This window comes from Protomyctophum parallelum (assembly GCF_964188405.1).
Source record: "Protomyctophum parallelum genome assembly, chromosome: 1".
NCBI classification, from domain to species: Eukaryota; Metazoa; Chordata; class Actinopteri; order Myctophiformes; family Myctophidae; genus Protomyctophum; species Protomyctophum parallelum.
Genome location: NC_139697.1, coordinates 31157682 through 31176878, shown reverse-complemented (window position 1 = coordinate 31176878; position 19197 = coordinate 31157682). Strand labels below are relative to the sequence as shown.

Sequence of the window (19197 nt, the reverse complement as noted above, 5' to 3'; positions counted from 1 at the left end):
ACTGAGTTACTGGGTCAATACTGTTTTAATTCACTTCCATTTCAGTTCTGTTATAATTAACTACGTTCACTAGAGTGCTCAGTTTCATCTAAAAGACCGGTTTATGTTTTAACTACAATTTGTCATGGGATCTGTAAAGTAGTAATCTGGTGTTTTAATGTAAGGTTAGATACTCATGTCTAGCCAGAGAGGCCCGCCTCTGTAACTCTGTGAAACATGACTCTGGGCTACTTTCATTGGTCAAAAGAGTCAGGAAGTGCCTGGTTCAGCTACTGGAGGAGGGGGGATCAGATCTGTATATAACACCTTGTTTTTCTTGTGAACTAGGCTGTTCGAACGAGTCTAATATTTGGCTCCCCTAGGCTGGTTGGAACAGACATTGGCGTGTACCGTTTTGAGACATGCTTGCTTTGTAGCGAATTGAAATCTCTTTGTGGTTTACCAAATAAACGCTAAGATCCGGAGAAACCTTTGTCCTGCTTTTTCGTCTTCACTCTTCATACTGACTGACACACACGGCGAAAGTATACCACACTCTCAACCGCATTCTCCCATCTCGTCCAAGCTCCCTGTTGCTTCAGTCCCACAGCCTTGCAGGTTCTGGTCTCATCCACTGCTGCTCTCACCTCATCCTGAACAAGGCGTCGCCTTTCCTTCCCCCTGGTGTTCATTTGGGCACTCGGAAAGGAACCTAGCCCTGCTCGGCCTCGTGTGACCACGCCCACCATGCACCTGTGGCACAGCCTTGCCTCTACCTCTTGAACTGCTTCCTCTGCCCTCCATTTTCTGCCAGTCCTCACTTCGGATCACTTGAGTCCCTGTACTGAACCACTTCTCTGGCTCTAGTTACCTTGAATTCCTCCTCCAGGGATTTGAAAGGCAGTTGCAGTTTGTTGGTGTTTCCGTAGAGTGCAATGCTGCTCAGGCTCCTTGGTAGTCCGAGCCATCTCCGGAGGTGGTTGCTGACCCTCCTCTCCGACATGTCGAACTGCACATCTGGTTCAGGGGGTTCTATGAGGTTGTTGGTCTATGTCTTCCTGCGAGGAGGCCAGTTTGCCACTGCGCTTCTGCCCCAGCAAATCCTTGGTGAACTTGAAGAGGTTAGCGATGAAAGCAGCACGTTTGCGTGCCCTCTCACGCTGCCGCCTCCGGAGGTGCTGTGGCATTGGCAAGAAGATCATGCCGGACTGGTGCACCTGTTAATCGTAATAAATGTCTCTTTTGTGGTGAAGAAACATATGCAGCAGACCATTCATTCCAGAAGGTAGAACTCACCCAAGAGATAAACGACAAGTCAGTTGTGCTGGGAGAAGACCGTATCGTGGCACTCCATGACTATCCATATTCATAAAAAACACTTTAGGATCCTTCATGACATGTTTAACTTTTTTGCTTACCTTCAAAATATCAATACCACAAGAGAGCAATCAGTGCAGCTCATGCTCTTCTGCAGTATGCTTAGTTTTATTACTAAAAAGCTACCAAGTCTGAACAATTAAGACACACCTGCTACTCTGCCCCCTATAGTGGCAGTACATAGTATAAGTAATTAAATAAAATAAACAAATATAACACAGGAGTGGTGTATTATATTCCAATATCTAACTTTAGTTCCCCACATATGTACTGCATTGTCTCATTTTTGTGAAATATTATATATTGTCCTATTATATGTATTTTGTTTTTATACAATTAGTCATTCATGATAACATAGGTATAGGCACCAACATCACCATTCTAGGTTCAACAGGATAGAAGTTAGGCGTAATGTAGGCAGCCATCTTTATTTTAGATTAGATTATTCAAAACATTAATATTTCTTAATTCCTCACACAGGATTAACTTGATATAGCAAGAAAAACAAAGAAAAAACAGCAATATAAGAAAATTAAGACATCTTTCAAATAAACATAATTCCGATTTTGGCCATTTTGGAAATTTGGCAAAAATATATATTTCTTTAATTTGTAGACTTGCCACTCGAACTAAAATTGTTCTATAGGTCATTCTCTACAAATTAGAAGTGAAAGTTAAGCTTTTGTTGAGTTGTAAATGACGGTCTGTCTAGGGACCCCACTACTAGTTTTTAGCTCGTTTTTCCTGCTATTTTTGTGGATACACACCAATACTGTGTGGAAAGAAATATATGTGTAATAAGGTTCAAGTACCAAATGCTACTCCTGATTGTGAATCCATACATATATCATATGTTCAGATTGGATAATTTAATCAAAAGTTACAACAGTTTACATATTTTGGTAGGGCTGATGGGGGTTGGCACCTGACTACGCCCCCTATAGGCCAATTATTTTATTTTGGTGATTGCCACTCGAACCAAAATGGTTCTATAGACCCTCACCTTCAAATTAGTACTGAAAGTGAAACTTTTACATGAGTTGTAAATGACAACTAAATTTAACATGGAGACGGAACCCCACTACTATGTTGTCCAGGCCTAGAACACATTAAACTTCATTTCTCACCTGCAAGTCTGCCTCATGTCCAGTATGTCATTTTAAAGGTTTTATTACTGACAAACAGCCGATCTACAATCCCACTTGGTAACAGTCACACTGACTGAAATGTGCTGAATAAGAAACCCTCAGTGGATTCGTGGAGACGGAGTCGCAAGTGTTTGCAGCTGAAACAGAGGCCGTCGCCATGCGCTTACTGTACATCTCATGCTCGCTTTCTCCCCCCTCCCAAGCCTGCCCCCACTCTCTCCCTCTCTACTAAGCCTGGGTGTATATGGCATGTTTTCCAATATCCCCACTGAGAGAGAGTGGGCTTGTGTTTGCCGTCGAGGAAGCCAAGTGAGAAATTTGCAGCTGCACAGCCTCTGTAATTACACCCCACAGGAGACATATTAGAGCACACACTGCCACTATTATCAACAATACAGCCACCAAACCTCGCTAGGAGCTGCTATGTTGTTAGCCACACAGGCCATTGAGTTCAATGTAACCTCACAATAGCTTTTTATAGCCTCCTGGACGGGACATGGGGACTGTAATACACGTAATATTCCAACAAAAAGGGCAGAGCTTTGTTCAATAAGAGATGTAATGGCAGTTATGTAATGGAGACTGACGAGGCCACATTGACGAATACACTTCAGAATGGCTTATGGTAATATCAACACACGTCATAGCACGGAGCGACTGATGTTCCATACAAGGTTAGTAATATCAATTACCTCAGTAAATGTGCTAGAAAGCACTCCACGCTTCTGCCATGCAAAAGAGGTAGAGAAAGAATTACAGGTTCTATCTGCAGATTTTTAAAAGTGAGAGTGGGTTCTCTCTATTGCATTTCTATTTTTTCCTCCATCGTGAGTATAGTCCCAGCCACTGCTGTCACCCACTGTTTGGTCATGGGGAGGGTGTGTATAGACAGTTCACTTCAAGGGAAAAGGCTCGCTCAACTCAGGCAGTCTTTTAAAGGTTCAGGCGTGTGCTGGGTGCAGATTCAAAGAGAACATATAGAAGGAGAATAAAATCCGCACTCTCAGTCGTAGTAAGAGTCATGTTTAATAATGTTGAGGATCCGCAGCAGTAGTCAAACCAGACAAACGCGTTTCGGCGCACAGGTCTTCGTAAATTCAACCAGCCGCCCACCAGCAAACACGGCCAATTGTGTTTGTTAATTATCATAAAGCTCTCAGGGTCCCCCTCTTGGTCACGGGAACCCCTTTATGTTATACTTTAGCTATTGAAAAATAGCAGCTCTACAAGCTCATAGCACGGCACCACGTGCCGCGCTACGAGCTTGTAGATCTGCTATTTTTGAAAAATCTTGAAAATGTGTTGGAAATCATTGCATATATAATCTTTCAGAGCGAACATTTTTTACTGAAATCTTTGCTTCTGGGGGGTCCCTGGAACAACATATTTTCAGATGGGGTCGGCGGCCAATTACATATATTTTTTGGGGTTCTTGACATGAAGAAAGTTGAGCACCACTGACATAGAAACACAGGTTTTCCATAAAACTTGTGTTTTCATAGAATTCTTTGAATTGTCGTCAGGTCCAAATGGGTTGAGAGGAAGAATGAAGAGAAAAATGACACAGGGATTGGCCAAAAGGTGAACGTGAAAACCTGAACCTGTAAGAATACAGTGTACACTTGGAATTGGAAAGAAGGGGGAAAGCGTTCAAAGAAAGAGGCATCATTAAATGCACAGGTCGCACCTTCACAGAGGATGTTGGGGCACTCAGGGAGAGAAAGTAGAGCTGTGTGTAAACAAGAGTACAAGTACAAGTCCAGCCTGAGGACATTGTGCAATAACCTTAACAATGTTAAAACGCCTAGAGAGAGAGAGAGAGAGAGAGAGAGAGAGAGAGAGAGAGGGACAAACTTGTATAACAAGTAAGACGCGCAAACGCGTGAAGCGAACGCAGCTTGTGTGTGTGTGGTTGTGTGTGCGTGTGTGTGTGTGTGTGTGTGTGTGCGCGTGTGCGTGTGCGTGTGTGTGTGTGTGTGTGTGTGTGTGTGTGTGTGTGCTACAGCTGCGCCCTGTGTGTGTGTGTGCTACAGCTGCGCCCTCTGGTGGCGGGCGGGTGGTGTAACAGTGGGACAGACACACACACAGACACACACACAGACACACACACAGACATTCAGCCCTTGCTGTCATAGTAAGTGGCTCACTGCGTTCGCAACAATAGTCAACACGAAACCATCATGAAACTCAACTCAACCGCACCGACTGACTGACCTTGCTGGTTGAGCTGCTGGGTGCTCTTGCTCCACTGCGACAGGCCCACGATGGCGACCATCTTGGCCCCGAGGCTGGAGCGCCTCTTCTTGAAGCCGGCCAGCGAGGCGGAGTCCGGGCCGCCGCTCGTCGGGCTCTTCTCCAGGTTGTACATGGTGCCCGAGATGCTGGAGGAGCGCACCACGTTCCTGGCCGCCGCGCTCAGCCCGCTCAGCCCCCCGCCCCCAGGGGTGGGGACCTCCACGGAGCTGCTGAGCATCATGCTCTCAACGGGGCGCTGGAGGAGGCGAGGGCAGAGGGGACTGCATGGGAAGGAGCACAACCAAACATAATGGGTTAATGTTTTACACAAACTCTCGTCCGTTTCGGCTTTAATCAAGCTCAGGAAACACCCTGGCCCTTTTCTGGTGGTATATATTCCACCGGACAAATGTTCCACTTGGACATGGAGGAGTTGTTCCCTACAGAGGGTGTAGTTACATACTGTACCACATGGTGGCGTTGTGCCCTACAAAGAGTGTAGTTACATACTGTACCACATGGTGGCGTTGTGCCTTACAGAGGGTGTAGTTACACACTGTACCACATGGTGGCGTTGTGCCCTACAGAGGGTGTAGTTACACACTGTACCACATGTGCCCTACAGAGGGTGTAGTTACATACTGTACCACATGGTGGCGTAGTGCCCTACAGAGGGTGTAGTTACATACTATACCACATGGTGGCGTTGTTCCCTACAGAGGGTGTAGTTACATACTGTACCACATGGTGGCGTTGTTCAATACAGAGGGTGTAGTTACATACTGTACCACATGGTGGCGTTGTGCCCTACAGAGGGTGTAGTTACATACTATACCACATGGTGGCGTTGTGCCCTACAGAGGGTGTAGTTACATACTGTACCACATGGTGGCGTTGTTCAATACAGAGGGTGTAGTTACATACTGTACCACATGGTGGCGTTGTGCCCTACAGAGGGTGTAGTTACATACTATACCACATGGTGGCGTTGTGCCCTACAGAGGGTGTAGTTACATACTGTACCACATGGTGGCGTTGTTCAATACAGAGGGTGTAGTTACATACTGTACCACATGGTAGTACCCATTTGACGGGACCCATTTGAAAAGACATTGCATTTCCAGGGACCCCCATAAGAGAATATATTTACAGCTCTAGCAGTGATTCTCAACCATTTTCATTTCAAGGACCCCCAGTTTGACCTGAATTAGGCTACGGTCCCACATTTAATGGCCTTTCTATCTCTACAATGTATATTGTAAAATCAAGTAAATTTAACCCGCTTGGTTCCATTTGTACACTCTCAGAGTTACAGACCTATGAGGGTCCATTTGGTTCCTAACTATCATTTAGTTGGGGACGCCCTGGGACAGCCTCAAAGATCCCTAGGGCCCCCCGGACCCCACTTTGGGAACAACTGCCATAGTGTCCCTATTCTGTTCTGGGCATGTCGCAAAAGGCAACATTCTGTGAACATTTAGCTGAAATATAAGATGTACAAGTTCATAACACATTGGAAGTAGATTAGCTACTTTTGCAGAAGAGATTTTTGGTGGACTACAGTTAATAATGAAGTATATAGGTTTTAAGTGGTTAATATGACCATGCCATAACAATAACGTTTTTTTTTTAAAGAGAGGGCCAGTTTTCTTGTATTCTTTAATTATTTATACTAACTAACGTCAAACTAATTCAATGTGAGTACTCCTACCCCAAAACAGTTTGAACTAGCACAACACATTAATGTGGGCTTGGCATGCGGCGAGAAAGTGCACGTGAAACGCAGTAGCATAATAAAGGTCTTGTCTTACAGCTGCAGCACCCTGAGGCTGAAGGACAAGGAGTTTAAATTTCAGCCCGCTGTTTGGTTTTAAATTATATCTGCCTCTTATTGCGGAGTCAGCAGAAATACCTCTCTGCATACCTCCCCATAAAAAAGAAAGATAAAAAGTGACCAGCTCCCAAAAAGTCCTGTCTTGAAGTGTGATAGTTTTGAGTAAAGACAAAAAAGAAAACCCTCACGGCAAAAGTCAGCCTGAGAGGACAGTGTGGAATGTGGATGGTACCAACCTGCCAACCAATTCTCACACACACAGGCACGTACTGTATGCACGCACGCACGCACGCACACACAGACACGTCAGGCCTGGACTGCTGTTGATGGGTGAGCCTGTCAGCTGGTATTTGTCTTGTGTGTTATTTGGGAGAGTTATGCCGTCTATGACCTTAAACTCTCTCTCTGCATCACATCACAAATTTGGCAGAGGCCTAATTGGTTACTACAGCCTCAAGCACACGCACACACACCACAACTTTCACACATGTTGTACAGTAATGTGTCCAGTCTCTCTCCTCAACACCCTTTGATTCCTCAGCCAATAACGGCAGCATCTCTTTTCTTTTCAGCACCCAGTCTTCTCCCGTCTCCTTTCCTCTTCTCCCTCATTCCTACAGTAATAGCAGAGTGAGGGATTGTGCTCAGACTAAACTGGCAACCCAAGGGCACAATAAATATGTAGATGCTGATGCACTGTGGCCGACCACTCCATTCAAACATGCTATTCCTCTGTTCCTTTTTTTAATCTTTCTCTTATCCTCGATGTAGCATTTTTGAGTGGTGCAGCCACTCCATTGCGTAGCTATGTGTGTCCCTAAAGGTGTCCCTGTGTCTTTCCGTCCGAGCACGAAAAGCTGAAACACCACGCTAATACCACTAGATGGCACTGTTGAGCAGCGTCTCACACACACACACACACACACACACACACACACACACACACACACACACTGGCTGTGTCCCTGTGTCCGAGTACGAAACTAATAGCATTTGGTTGTTTTTCACAACCAAGTGTCATTGTTGCGCAGCCTAACACACACACACACACACACACACACACACACACACACACACACACACACACACACACACATCTTTATTTGCATTCACATTTTACAAGAAATTCTTGAACACAAACAATAGTGGATGCGCAAACTTGGAAAACTGCTTCAGGATACAGATCACGGGTACAGAAAGCATTGCCTTCTCTATTTATTGCAGACACTGAACAGAATTTCGCAGATGCCTTAGCTCTCGGCTTGGGCATGCCTGCAATCTGCAGGCCCCTTACGACTGATTTATGGACATTACCGAGGCTTCAAAATATGAACACAAGTAGTTTACATTTGTAGCCAAGCTGTATAATAGCATCATTAAGACGCTGGTACCTTGGTAAGGAATGCCTCTTCCAGACTGTGGTCAAATGTACATGCCACTTCCAAAATGATCACTTCTCTACTGTCCTCATCAACAACAACAATATCTGGTGTATTAGCTGTGACAGCTGAAAAGGCATCTTTTTCATTATTGTGCATAAACATGGCAGTTGAAACACACACAGTGTTACAGTACAGTACAGTGACAGTACAGTATAGGGACCCCCTGGGGACCCCTACACGGTAAATCTGTAATTTCTCGACCGCCCGAACCGGGCCGGCACCCTGGCCATGTTCCTGTGGGTCTGGAAGTTCCAGGGACCCCCCGGGGACCCCCACATGGAGTTGCACCAACAACTTCACATGGGTGTGATTTCTTTTATACTTTAGGTCAGACATCTCTCCTCTTTCTTGCATGGTTTCGTGCCATGTTTCCTCTTTTGTCTTTTCTCTCTCGCCTGAAATCTTTGCTTTATCTCTCTATCGATATCTTGTTCAACTCATACAGAATACATTCTTATTCTGCTGTTGCAGAGTCCATTTACATTGGGCTCACAGTCATACTCCAGCCTGTTGTGAACAAATTATGCCTTTTCGGCAGAAAATGAAAATAGGAGTGGGGCGATGAGTGATCGACAGAAACCGACTTCAATATAACTCTACGTAAAGCACTGAATATCGATAACAACGTTTTAAGCTTGTAGCCGTAGATGTGAAATTAATGAAGATTGAGTAACTGCAGGGCATATCTATCGCCAAAATGGATCGATCTTGTATAGACAGGCTGTCAGAAGGAGACAGACTGTCTGTGATTTTCCTCCCCGGCTGTCACCTCTCTCCGAGCTGACATGGCTGCTGGCTTATTGCTCTGTCTGGAGCAGGGGAGCTAGACCACAACACTTTATGTTGAATCAGCTATAATAATGTAGGTCTGCCAGTGTTGTTTTTGGCAGCAAATTTCTATTTTAGTTTAGTCATAGTGTTTGGAATGAAACTTCATTTAGTTTGAGTCATATTTTAGTCACCTGGAATGTTTTAGTGTTAGTCGACTATTGTTTTTTTCTTCGGCGGGCTGATTTTACACTTGCTGAAAATAGCCGATCTACAAGCTAACAACGCGTCGCGCTGCGACACGTTGTGAGCTTGTAGATCTGCTATTTCCAGCATGCAACCATGTGAAAAATGACTTATACTGGATCTCTTGTCCACTAATCCCTTACAATAGTCTAGTTTTTATTTGTTGACCAAATTGTCAATATATTTAATCTTAGTTTTAGTCATCATACATGTAGCTTAATAGTTTTCATTTAGTCTCCACTTAGTTTTCATCAGTGAAAAAAGGTAGTCGATGAAAAATTTTCGTCATATTCTCTAGGTCGTCCTCAGACGAGCCTCCAGTCATCCCGGTTCTCCATACTGTGTACATCCGGCCAGCTCGTTGGTGCTTTTCGCTCCTGCATCTTTCTTGAGTACATCCACATATGTTAGTGTGGGACGTCCTCGTGACCGGTGCCCATGTGTTGGTTCCCACTGCACCAGTTTGCTGGCTGGGAGCTCTTGGTGTCTTTGGCAGTGTCCTGCGAGTCTCATTCTCCTGGCTGCTATTTTGTCGCTCACCCTGAATATTCCAGCATACAGATTCTCGTTGGTAACATGTGTACTCTTGCTGATGTTGAGCACTACACGTAACATTCTGGTGTATCACCCGTCTAGAGCCTTCTGCAGAGTTGGCTTCAGGATCCAGCATTCACTGCCATATAGGAGAACAGATTCTACCGTTGCGTAGAAGAATCAGAATTTGATTTGTCGGGGGAGGTTGGAGTTCCATACACTGGCCATGCCATTCAGGGCCCTCCATGTAAGTGCCTTCCTCACTTTTAGATCTTGCTCTGTTGAGTTGACCCATGAGCCCAAGTACTTGAAGTCATTGACTTCCTTCAGAGCAGTGCCTCCTGTTGTTGTGAGAGGTGGATGTTCCGTTTGTTTGTTATAGGTGATCACCTCAGTTTTCTTGGCATTCAGCCGAAGGCCAACCTTGGCACACTCAGACTCCACTCTGCTCAAGAGCTCCTGTGCTTGCGCCATGTGGATATGTCCATGTCCATATTAGTCGACAAAATCAACACTGAGGTCTGCCTACAGACTTCAATTCCATATAGTGAATAGTATACAGTGTAATTATATCAGGTAATAATAGGTTCTTCTGGCTAACAAATACAGCGTGTATTTGTTAGCCAGAAGAGGAAGAGAGAGGTGGAAAGAAATGTACTCAAGTAAGTACTGTACTTAAGTACAATACTTTTACTTCTACTCCTAATCATAATCTTTGTAGATTTTTATTATTATTACAAAACTTCAGACCTATATACATTTTGGCGACGCATTGTGAGCTTGTAGATCTGCAATTTTCAAAGATCTAAAAAACGTTTGAAAACTTGAAATGGGACATTCTGCATAATGAGTACTTTTACTTTTGTTACTTTAAGTACATTTTGATGCCCAATACTTTTGTGCTTTTACTGAATTGCTGACTTTGACTCGTAACGACAGCGACCACACCAGTTCAGACTGAGCTCTACATTTGTGTGCAGTCTTTGGACAGCTGATGTCGTAAGCTCATTTCTCAAAAAGTGTATATAACTACTCTTAACTGTTGAAATACAGTGCCTTTCAAAGGGTGGCCTCGATGCAGTCCATCTACTGTACTTGAAGTGATTAATAAATACGGTTATGGGGATAAACGAATTACCACTTAACATTGTCCTCGGTTGGATAAGCTCAGGGGCTATTGACGAATGCCCAGGTGATCATCTTAATGTATTGGTATTTATTGGTGTTTATTCTTCCGTACTCTAATCTAAACATAATGATTAGAATAGCGACACAGTGCTTGGTTTTATTTAGCCATTTATATGGCAAGATAGTAGAACCATCTTGTTTTTGGACAACTCAATTTAGACGCGTTTGTACATTATTATTAGTTTGTACATTATGACACTGTGCCAATTCAGCAGATGATTAATAGAACCATATGGATGAACAATGTTTCACCTGTCACCACAAATCATCATCATCATCATTGCATAGAGCACCGAAGTCTGACGTCACTTTCAGTAGAGGGCGTCAGTCCCCAGGTTCATGTATTTGTTTAGTTGCATTGAAATCCCCATTGAGGCGATATGAGATCGCCTCATATAACAACTGTGTTTGAAAAATAAACATGTCACCCCGGCCGCTTCACTCATATGGATATGAAGAATCAACTGACTGAGAGAAAAAGCTAATGCTACTGCTGCTGAATTAGTTAGATTTTCGCTAGAAGCAGACTGTATCATATATGAGTGACTGACTGTTGGCAACGATACAGAGACAACTCCCTAACAATAACGCAGAGACAGCTTGTTTATTTTTGGACCACAACGCTTATAGTAGACGATATTAAGATCACCCCATGTTATTCTCTATAGAGAAATTACTTCCGCGAACCAGGGGAATCGTCGGGATGAGCGAGTTACGTCAGGACTTCGGTGCTCTATTGCCTCATTGCCTCAATGAAATGTGTTCATTTGAAATGAATACACAAAAGTCAATCTTTATACTTTCAGAGATAAATGAACACTCCCGGTTCTGCTGTGAAGCTACAGTGTACAGTCAGTATACTCCCAAAACCCCAAAACAGACTGCCGGCGGCCACTTAGCATCTTGCAGGCCCTTTTGAAGCAATAGCAGTCGCGATGCAGTGTGAGTTTGTATGAATTAAGCATAATGCTATATCGAGTGATAACATTATGTACTACATTATGTAATAATAACAGAGTTTACACAGAGCTACTGCAGTGACATTAAATGAGTTATGGTGCCAGATGTGAGAGAGAGAATGAGAATGGGTAAGACGGTCGGTAAGAGAGACAAATCACACCCATGTGAAGTGAGGGGCGTTCATATCATCATACGTCATCTCATTCTTCAATTTACGTCTTCACTTTTCTGTCCTCAAGTCTAATCCTCAAGGCTAATCACTTGTGGCGTCCTCAATAATTCACCCCTCACATCAATCATTATACATCATCATACATCACATTCCGTGCTCAGCCAATCAAATCATCACAAAAGTAATTTCCGGCCAATAACTTTTGGCGTCTGCCCTCACTTTTATCTTCAATATGTAGCCTACTTTGCTCAGCCAATCAAATCATCGCTATATGGAGCCAATCATCAGCCAATGTTTGTGTTCACACCAGATTATGTACTAATGGAACCAAATGGACCCGTTTGTACACTCTCAGAGTTACATTAAAGGTATATTCAGTGATTTCACTTAATTCAAATATCACTTATTTTTTTGTTTTGTTGTGATAATCCTCCCTACTATAGAGTGTGCTGGCCATATAAGGAGTTCCTCCCTGTCCCCAGTTAACCCCTGGGGGTCAAAAAACTTTAGGTTTCGTTTTTGACTCTCTATCCTGATTGGACGAAAGGCTGGGTCCCACAGCCAAAAACGAAACCTAAGGTTTTTTGAGTGAAATCACTGAATATACCTTTAACATTGATTGTATAATATAAATTGGAGGTCCCAGAGATAGAAATGACATTAAAGGAGAATTCCATGCTAGAATGCTTTCTTATCTTTCTTACCTTTATTTGTAGTTGTTACTTCGCCACCAAAGAGGTCCAGGTGTTTTTTTGTGCAATAACTCCTTATTGGCTATTTCCCCTACCATAAGCCCTAAACGAATTGCATTGCATTGAATGGGAATTGAATGGGGCTATGGGGTGTTATGCTAATTCGCTTATATACATCGAAAGAAGTAGTAAAGTGTGCCGCTTGGGATATTATTTACATTATGAAGAGAGGATATATACAAAGAAATTATAATTTTAAGCGATGGAAATAAGTGAATTAGCACAACACCCCATAGCCCCATTCAATTCCCATTCAATGCAAGTCATTGGGGGCTTATGGTAGGGGAAATAGCCAATAAGGAGCTTTTGCACAAAATAACACCTGGACCTCTTTGGTGGTGACGTAACAACTACAAATATAGGTAAGAAAGCCTTTTAGTATGGAATTCTCCTTTAAATGGGGGTCTGTAGACTAATATGCATGTCAAACTGGGGGTCCTTGAATTTAAACGGGTAGAGAATGACTGCTAGAGCTGTCAAAATCTTCTCTTATGGGGGTCCCTGACATATCTATTCAAATGGGGGTCCGCAGGCTCATCAGTGTCAATTTGTGGGTCCTTGACAAGAAAAGGTTTGGGAACCTCTGGTCCCAAAAGAGAAATTAGACGGTTGCCCGGGACCCAAGCTAGTGAAAATAGCCGATCTACAAGCTTCTATGGCGCGAAGCGACGTGTTGTGAGCTTGTAGATCACTACTTCATAAACATTCGTTTTCTAATTCATGGGCATGCACTGCACTCCCTGTGGTGCAGGGTGTGGAACGTGTGTGTCAAATTTGAAGTCGTGAACGGGCGAACGGTTCTCGAGTTACGTGGATTACAATACAGACGTACACACACACATATAAAGAGACGTGGTGCATTTATAGATAAATAGATAGACAATCTATAGGTCTATAAATAACTGTTTTTCATTGAGTTTGTTTTTGAACTAGGTACAACAATATTATACAGTAAGTCTTGTATTGTGAGTAATGTGTATCGTGACAATATCTATTTGGTCAAACAAACAAAAACAAGGAAATCTTTGAATTAATAAAGATACCGGCAGTGCAGAAGGACAGACAGCAGCTGTAACACACTTCCTGTTGAGGTTACCATGGCAATGTCCTAGGTTGCAATATGGGGCATGTGAACTGCATGGTGTCTAACGCGCTCACGCGCATGTGTGTCTGTCTCCGTACGCCTGCTTTGGCCTAGTGTCTTGTGTTTGTGATGCGCATAAAATGCATGTATGTGTTAATGTGTTTATACTGTATCTAGGGCAATTATGTGATTATATTATTTGTCACACAAATAATATAAATATTCTGCACAACGAGTTTACTTTTTGTACTTTAAGTACATTTTGATACCAATACTGTAGTACTTTTAGCACTAAAGTACTACAATACAGTATTGATACTTTTACTTGATTAACAAATGTGAGTACTTTTTCCACCACTGCTTCCTATCACCTTATATGATGCAAAACATATGCCTGTAGACACAAGCACGCACGCACGCACACACCACGACAACGTGAGCCTGCCAGGCCATCTGATACAGATTAGATTTCCTAATCTTTCTTTCTTAATTAAAGTAACCAGGCGGATGCATTCATGTGCCATTTCACAGTTGATATAATCTTCACTGCAATGTTACGCCTAAACAGGCCCACACCACACCACGTACGCACACACGCATGTACACACGCACACGCGCACACACACACACACACACACACACACACACACACACACACACACACACACACACACACAAAAACAACAACCACCATGATGAAATGAACTGGAGTGACATTCTACACAATCTACGGGGACCTTTGCCCTACACACTCTCCCGCTGGATCAATCAAATTTGTTGCCAATCAGATATTTAATGAGGTGAGTAACTGAGTCACCCCATCCACATCACCCGACGACAGCAGACATTAACTCGATCGGTCACAACATGTTTTCAGACAAATTGCCTGAAATGTGCTGTCGGCCAGGCGAGGACATGACGAAGCCGAGATTTTTGTATTTATTCCAGTTTTTCATCTGTTTATGAGGTGACCCCTTGGTGTGGGAGCTATGTGCAATGATGATAGAGTTAAGAGTGTCATGTGCTAAAGATGTTTTGGGGAACACGGCACACTATAGTCTGCTACATCCGAGGCTAAAATAGGATTTCACACAAACAAATAAATGCAGTATACACTAAACCAAATTACAGCAATGGCGTAAGGCACCACACTGACAAATGGCTGTATCGTTTTAGTTTTCCGTATTCTTTGTACTCTTGTCCATAACTGAGTGTTTTCAGCACCTGTGCCTCCAATACCTGGACTGAATTCAATAGGCGGCCCTTTGAGATTTGGGAAACCACTTTTGGATCATCGCTACCGTGGGGACTCTGTTATTTTATTTTTTATTTTTTTGGGAAGTTGTACAACGCAGTTTCGGGAGAAGAGACCTCCTTGCGCTTGACCTTAACCACTCCTCCCTCATTATCAACAACTCTCAACCAAGTTGTTTGTTCTGATCCACGACAGACCAATCCGCCTCGATTCTCTAGGAATCCAGGGGGGCAGTGACGGAGCAGAGACGACCAACCGCTCATTCCGAGTAGAGCAAAGATGACCATCAGCTCCCACTGTCAGGTCTCTTACTAGTGAATCTAATAACAAATACTATGCATGTGATTTGAATAAAAGCCATGCACTTGTCTTTCACTAAACCTTTAAAAATAAAAAAAGCTTTTAAGACATTTGTCAGTTTGAAATGTCCTATAACCCGCCTCTTTCTTTACTAGTGCATTAAAGAGACGAGTAAAACCCCCAACCCCCCCTCGGCCCCCTACCAAGGTTATAATAGCTTTGGATTTCTTATTATAGTTTAGTTTGTTTTTAGAGCGCGTTTGCTAGTTTTTAATATTTATTAGTTGTGATTTTTACACTTAGTTTTAGATTCTTTTTAGTGTTAGTTTTGGATTATTTGTCAGGTGCAGGCAGAAGCAGCGAGTGCATAATCCGGCAACGGCATGAGACACTGCCAGGGGGAGGACCGGCAGCTGGCGGAGTAGGTGGATGGATTATGACAGCTCCATTCCGCTGCTCTGTTGGTCCGTTCGGCAGCCGCGCTCCAGACACCCCCAACTGACGGTAACCTGCCGGTAACAGCCGCGGCGCTGCCGGAGGGAGGGGTGGCATGTGCCGGGGGATTATGTCACTCCACTGCCACTCCATCTCGTGGCCGCCGCTTCACGTAGCAACTGCCGGTAAACTGCCGGTAACAGCCGCGGCGCTGCCAGGAGAAGGGGCGGCAGCTGCCGGGGGAAACTGGGGGGGATTATGACACTTGACTGCCGCTCGCTTCCGCGGCAGTGCGTGTGGTCCGACATGCTTTGTGCTAGCGGTTATGGTTAGGGCAAGGGTTTGGAGTAGAGTGTTATGGTTAGGGCAAGGGTTTGGAGTAGAGTGTTATGGTTAGGGCAAGGGTTTGGAGTAGAGTGTTATGGTTAGGGCAAGGGTTTGGGGTAGAGTGTTATGGTTAGGGCAAGGGTTTGGGGTAGAGTGTCGGACTGATATGATGCCTCTCTCTTGGTGCAGGATTTAAAAAGGTACAGTTTCAGTTAGTTATCTTATTTTTTTGTATAGTTTTTATTTAGTTCAGTTAACAGAAATGTTTTAATTTTTTTAGTTTTCGTTATTTCGTTTACGTTAACTATAATAACCTTGCCCCTACCATCCCAAATTCTCTCTCTCTCTCTCTCTCTCTCTCTCTCTCTCTCGCCACCCACAAAGTATAGCCTAACCCAACGACAGCACACTGAACTGTCTGCCCGGCCTCTCGAGTCGCTACATCAACAGTATAGCAGCGGTATGTACTGTATGGGAGGATTGGGGGGGGGGGGGGGATGAAAGAGAGAAAAGAGAGATGAAAGGCGAGAGAGGGAAAAGTGGGTTAAACAGCGATATGATGGATGAGACAGGGAGCTTTCCCGCTTGCTCTAGTGAGTCTAATAAGGCCAGTGACATCTCTCTCTCTCTCTCTCCAATCCTACTGCTATCCCTCTATCCCGCCTCTATAGACCGATTCCGTAGCTGGTCTCATGGTCGCAGCCTACGTATTTCCTGTAGGCGGACTCAACATAGCTGCGGGAGTAAAACCCTCACCAGGCGCACCTCTTCCACTACAGTGAACAGCAGAGTGACTGATGTTAGTTTGCCTCAAACTTTACTCCTTTACCTGCTTTTTTACTAACACTAACATTACAAAGATGCCCAGAACATCGAGATGAACCTGTGTAGTTTATGGCTGCTCCAACAGTAGTGGCAACATAAAAAATAAATAAAAACGGAATGTCAAAATATCCACCGTGGTGGCTGAGACCAGAGCCATTGAGTAATGGTTGAGACAAAGCAGTGAAGGGTCCTGAAAGATACATAATTTCAGTCTTACCCAATACCCAATCTTTCTGTTTTATGAACACAAGGCTGTACTTTTATACCACATACTAAGCATTTAAAGTATGAGGTATAAAGTACAGCAGCCTTGTGTTAATAAAACAGAAATATTTGGTATTGGGTAAGACTGGCGTTATGTATCTTTCACTGCTTCGTCTCAACCATTACTCAATGGCTCTGGTCCCCGCCAACGCGGTGGATATTAGACATTCCGTTTTTATTTATTTTTTATGTTGCCACTACTGTTGGAGCAGCCATAAACTACACAGGTTCATCTCGATGTTCTGGGCATCTTTGTAATGTTAGTGTTAGTAAAAAAGCAGGTAAAAGAGTAAAGTTTGAGGCAAACTAACATCAGTCACTCTGCCGTTCACTGTAGTGGAAGAGGTGCGCCTGGTGAGGGTTTTACCCCCGCAGCTATGTCGAGTCCGCCTACAGGAAATACGTAGGCTGCGACCATGAGACCCGCTACGGAATCGGTCTATAAGTCCCTTAAGTTCTGCATGGCTCTGTTCCTCCATCCTCCTCCCGTCACTTTCTCTCGGTTCTTCTCTTCTGTCCATCGATCCCTTCATTACTAACTCCTCTATCGCTCCTTCTCAACTCCAATGCTGCCAGCTAAACGGGGGTTGCTCCTTCTTTCTCGCCATACCCAGAGCCATCTAATAGAAATGTTACGATATTGACGGGGCAGAAACCGAGCGCTCGAGTGCTGCTCTGACATGCAGCCTGGAGAGGGACAAGCTGGAGTTTGAAATACATTGTTTTCAACGAGGGCGGCGCAAATAAGAGCAATTCTAGGCATGTGTGCAACACGACAACTGTTTTAAAGTATTGTACAGTAACAACTAAAGTCTCTATAATGTTTATGTTGTACGATTACTACAAAACAATCTTAAATAAAGGGATTTTACTTCCGGACCAGGACTTGTCCCTATTTGTTGTCGCCATTCTCAATAGAAGTCTATGTACAGTATAGAGAGCCGCCATTGGACTGGCCCCATGAAGTGAACGGAGTTTGCGTAACTCTGTCTATACTCTATGGCTCTGGCCATACCAAACCCTCTGTCTCTGACCTCCTCCACCCGCCATCCTTGACTTCCTCTACCCCAGTGCATGGTGGGTCGGGTGAGGATATTGCAATTTATTGGGCCCCCAAATATTTGGTAAAACAATAATATTTTTTACAACAGCTGATCCTGGCCTGGGTAAGATCAAAACAAGGAAAGCCAACAAATGAAACAAGCTAAGGCTATAGTTAATAATTGTCTTTACTGGCCCACAGGGATATTCAGCTTTAATTAAAGATTATGTACCACAGAAAAGCCATAACAGTATAGCACAAACAAAACAACATAACACCAAGACAATACAGTCCACCAGGATACAAAAACACATCTGTTTAGTGCAGCAATGGCTGGATGGACGAAATCCCCAAATGTCTGTCTCTGTGTGTGTGTGTGTGTGTGTGTGTGTGTGTGTGTGTGTGTGTGTGTGTGTGTGTGTGTGTGTGTGTGTGTGTGTGTGTGTGTGTGTGTCTCTATCTCTGTGTCCCTTTCACACCATAAATGGAGATCTTTGTGTCTCTCTGTCTGATATCATCAATATGATTTCATGACCAAGTACTATGATAAGGTACTGGCACTAAGTACTACAACTACAACTGTTCCCATACATCACCCTCTAAGAGCTGTAGTTACTTTAACTTATAAGCACCCCCTGACCTGCTCTGTCCCCATCTTCTCCCTGTCCCAGACCAGACACCCACGATGTCACTGCAGGTCAGGAATCAGGATTCATGCTGCTGGGGTCAACCCGTGCTCTCCTCCCTGTGTCTTATTTACCGCTGGACCTCTGGAAGGAATGTGCGTCGGAACGCGGTCAGATCCAGAGGTAGGACAAGATAAGAGCTACAGAATATAGGCTTCTCTCCCGCAATGCTTTTAAGATCTCCATCTCTCTCTTCCACGTAATCGCTTTCATCTCCCTTTCATCGTTGACCTAATTCACAGGTTACACGTGTGTAGCGTCAAGCGTGTGTGTGTGTGTGTGTGTGTTTGTGTGTGAGTGTGTGTGTGTTTGCTTGTACGTCAATACAAATTGTTTGCATGTAT

At 43.9% G+C, this 19197-nt stretch overlaps 1 protein-coding gene across 1 annotated transcript in view; it reads right to left on the bottom strand.

Annotated features, from left to right (window-relative positions):
* rims3 (regulating synaptic membrane exocytosis 3) overlaps nt 1–19197 on the bottom strand; it is a 56514-nt gene that overhangs the window by 33511 nt on the left and 3806 nt on the right. The window contains exon 2 of the mRNA XM_083772197.1: nt 4719–5020. Within this exon, the coding sequence (XP_083628323.1) occupies nt 4719–4980 (262 nt within the window). The 5' untranslated portion in view covers nt 4981–5020. The remainder of the gene's footprint in view (nt 1–4718; nt 5021–19197) is intronic.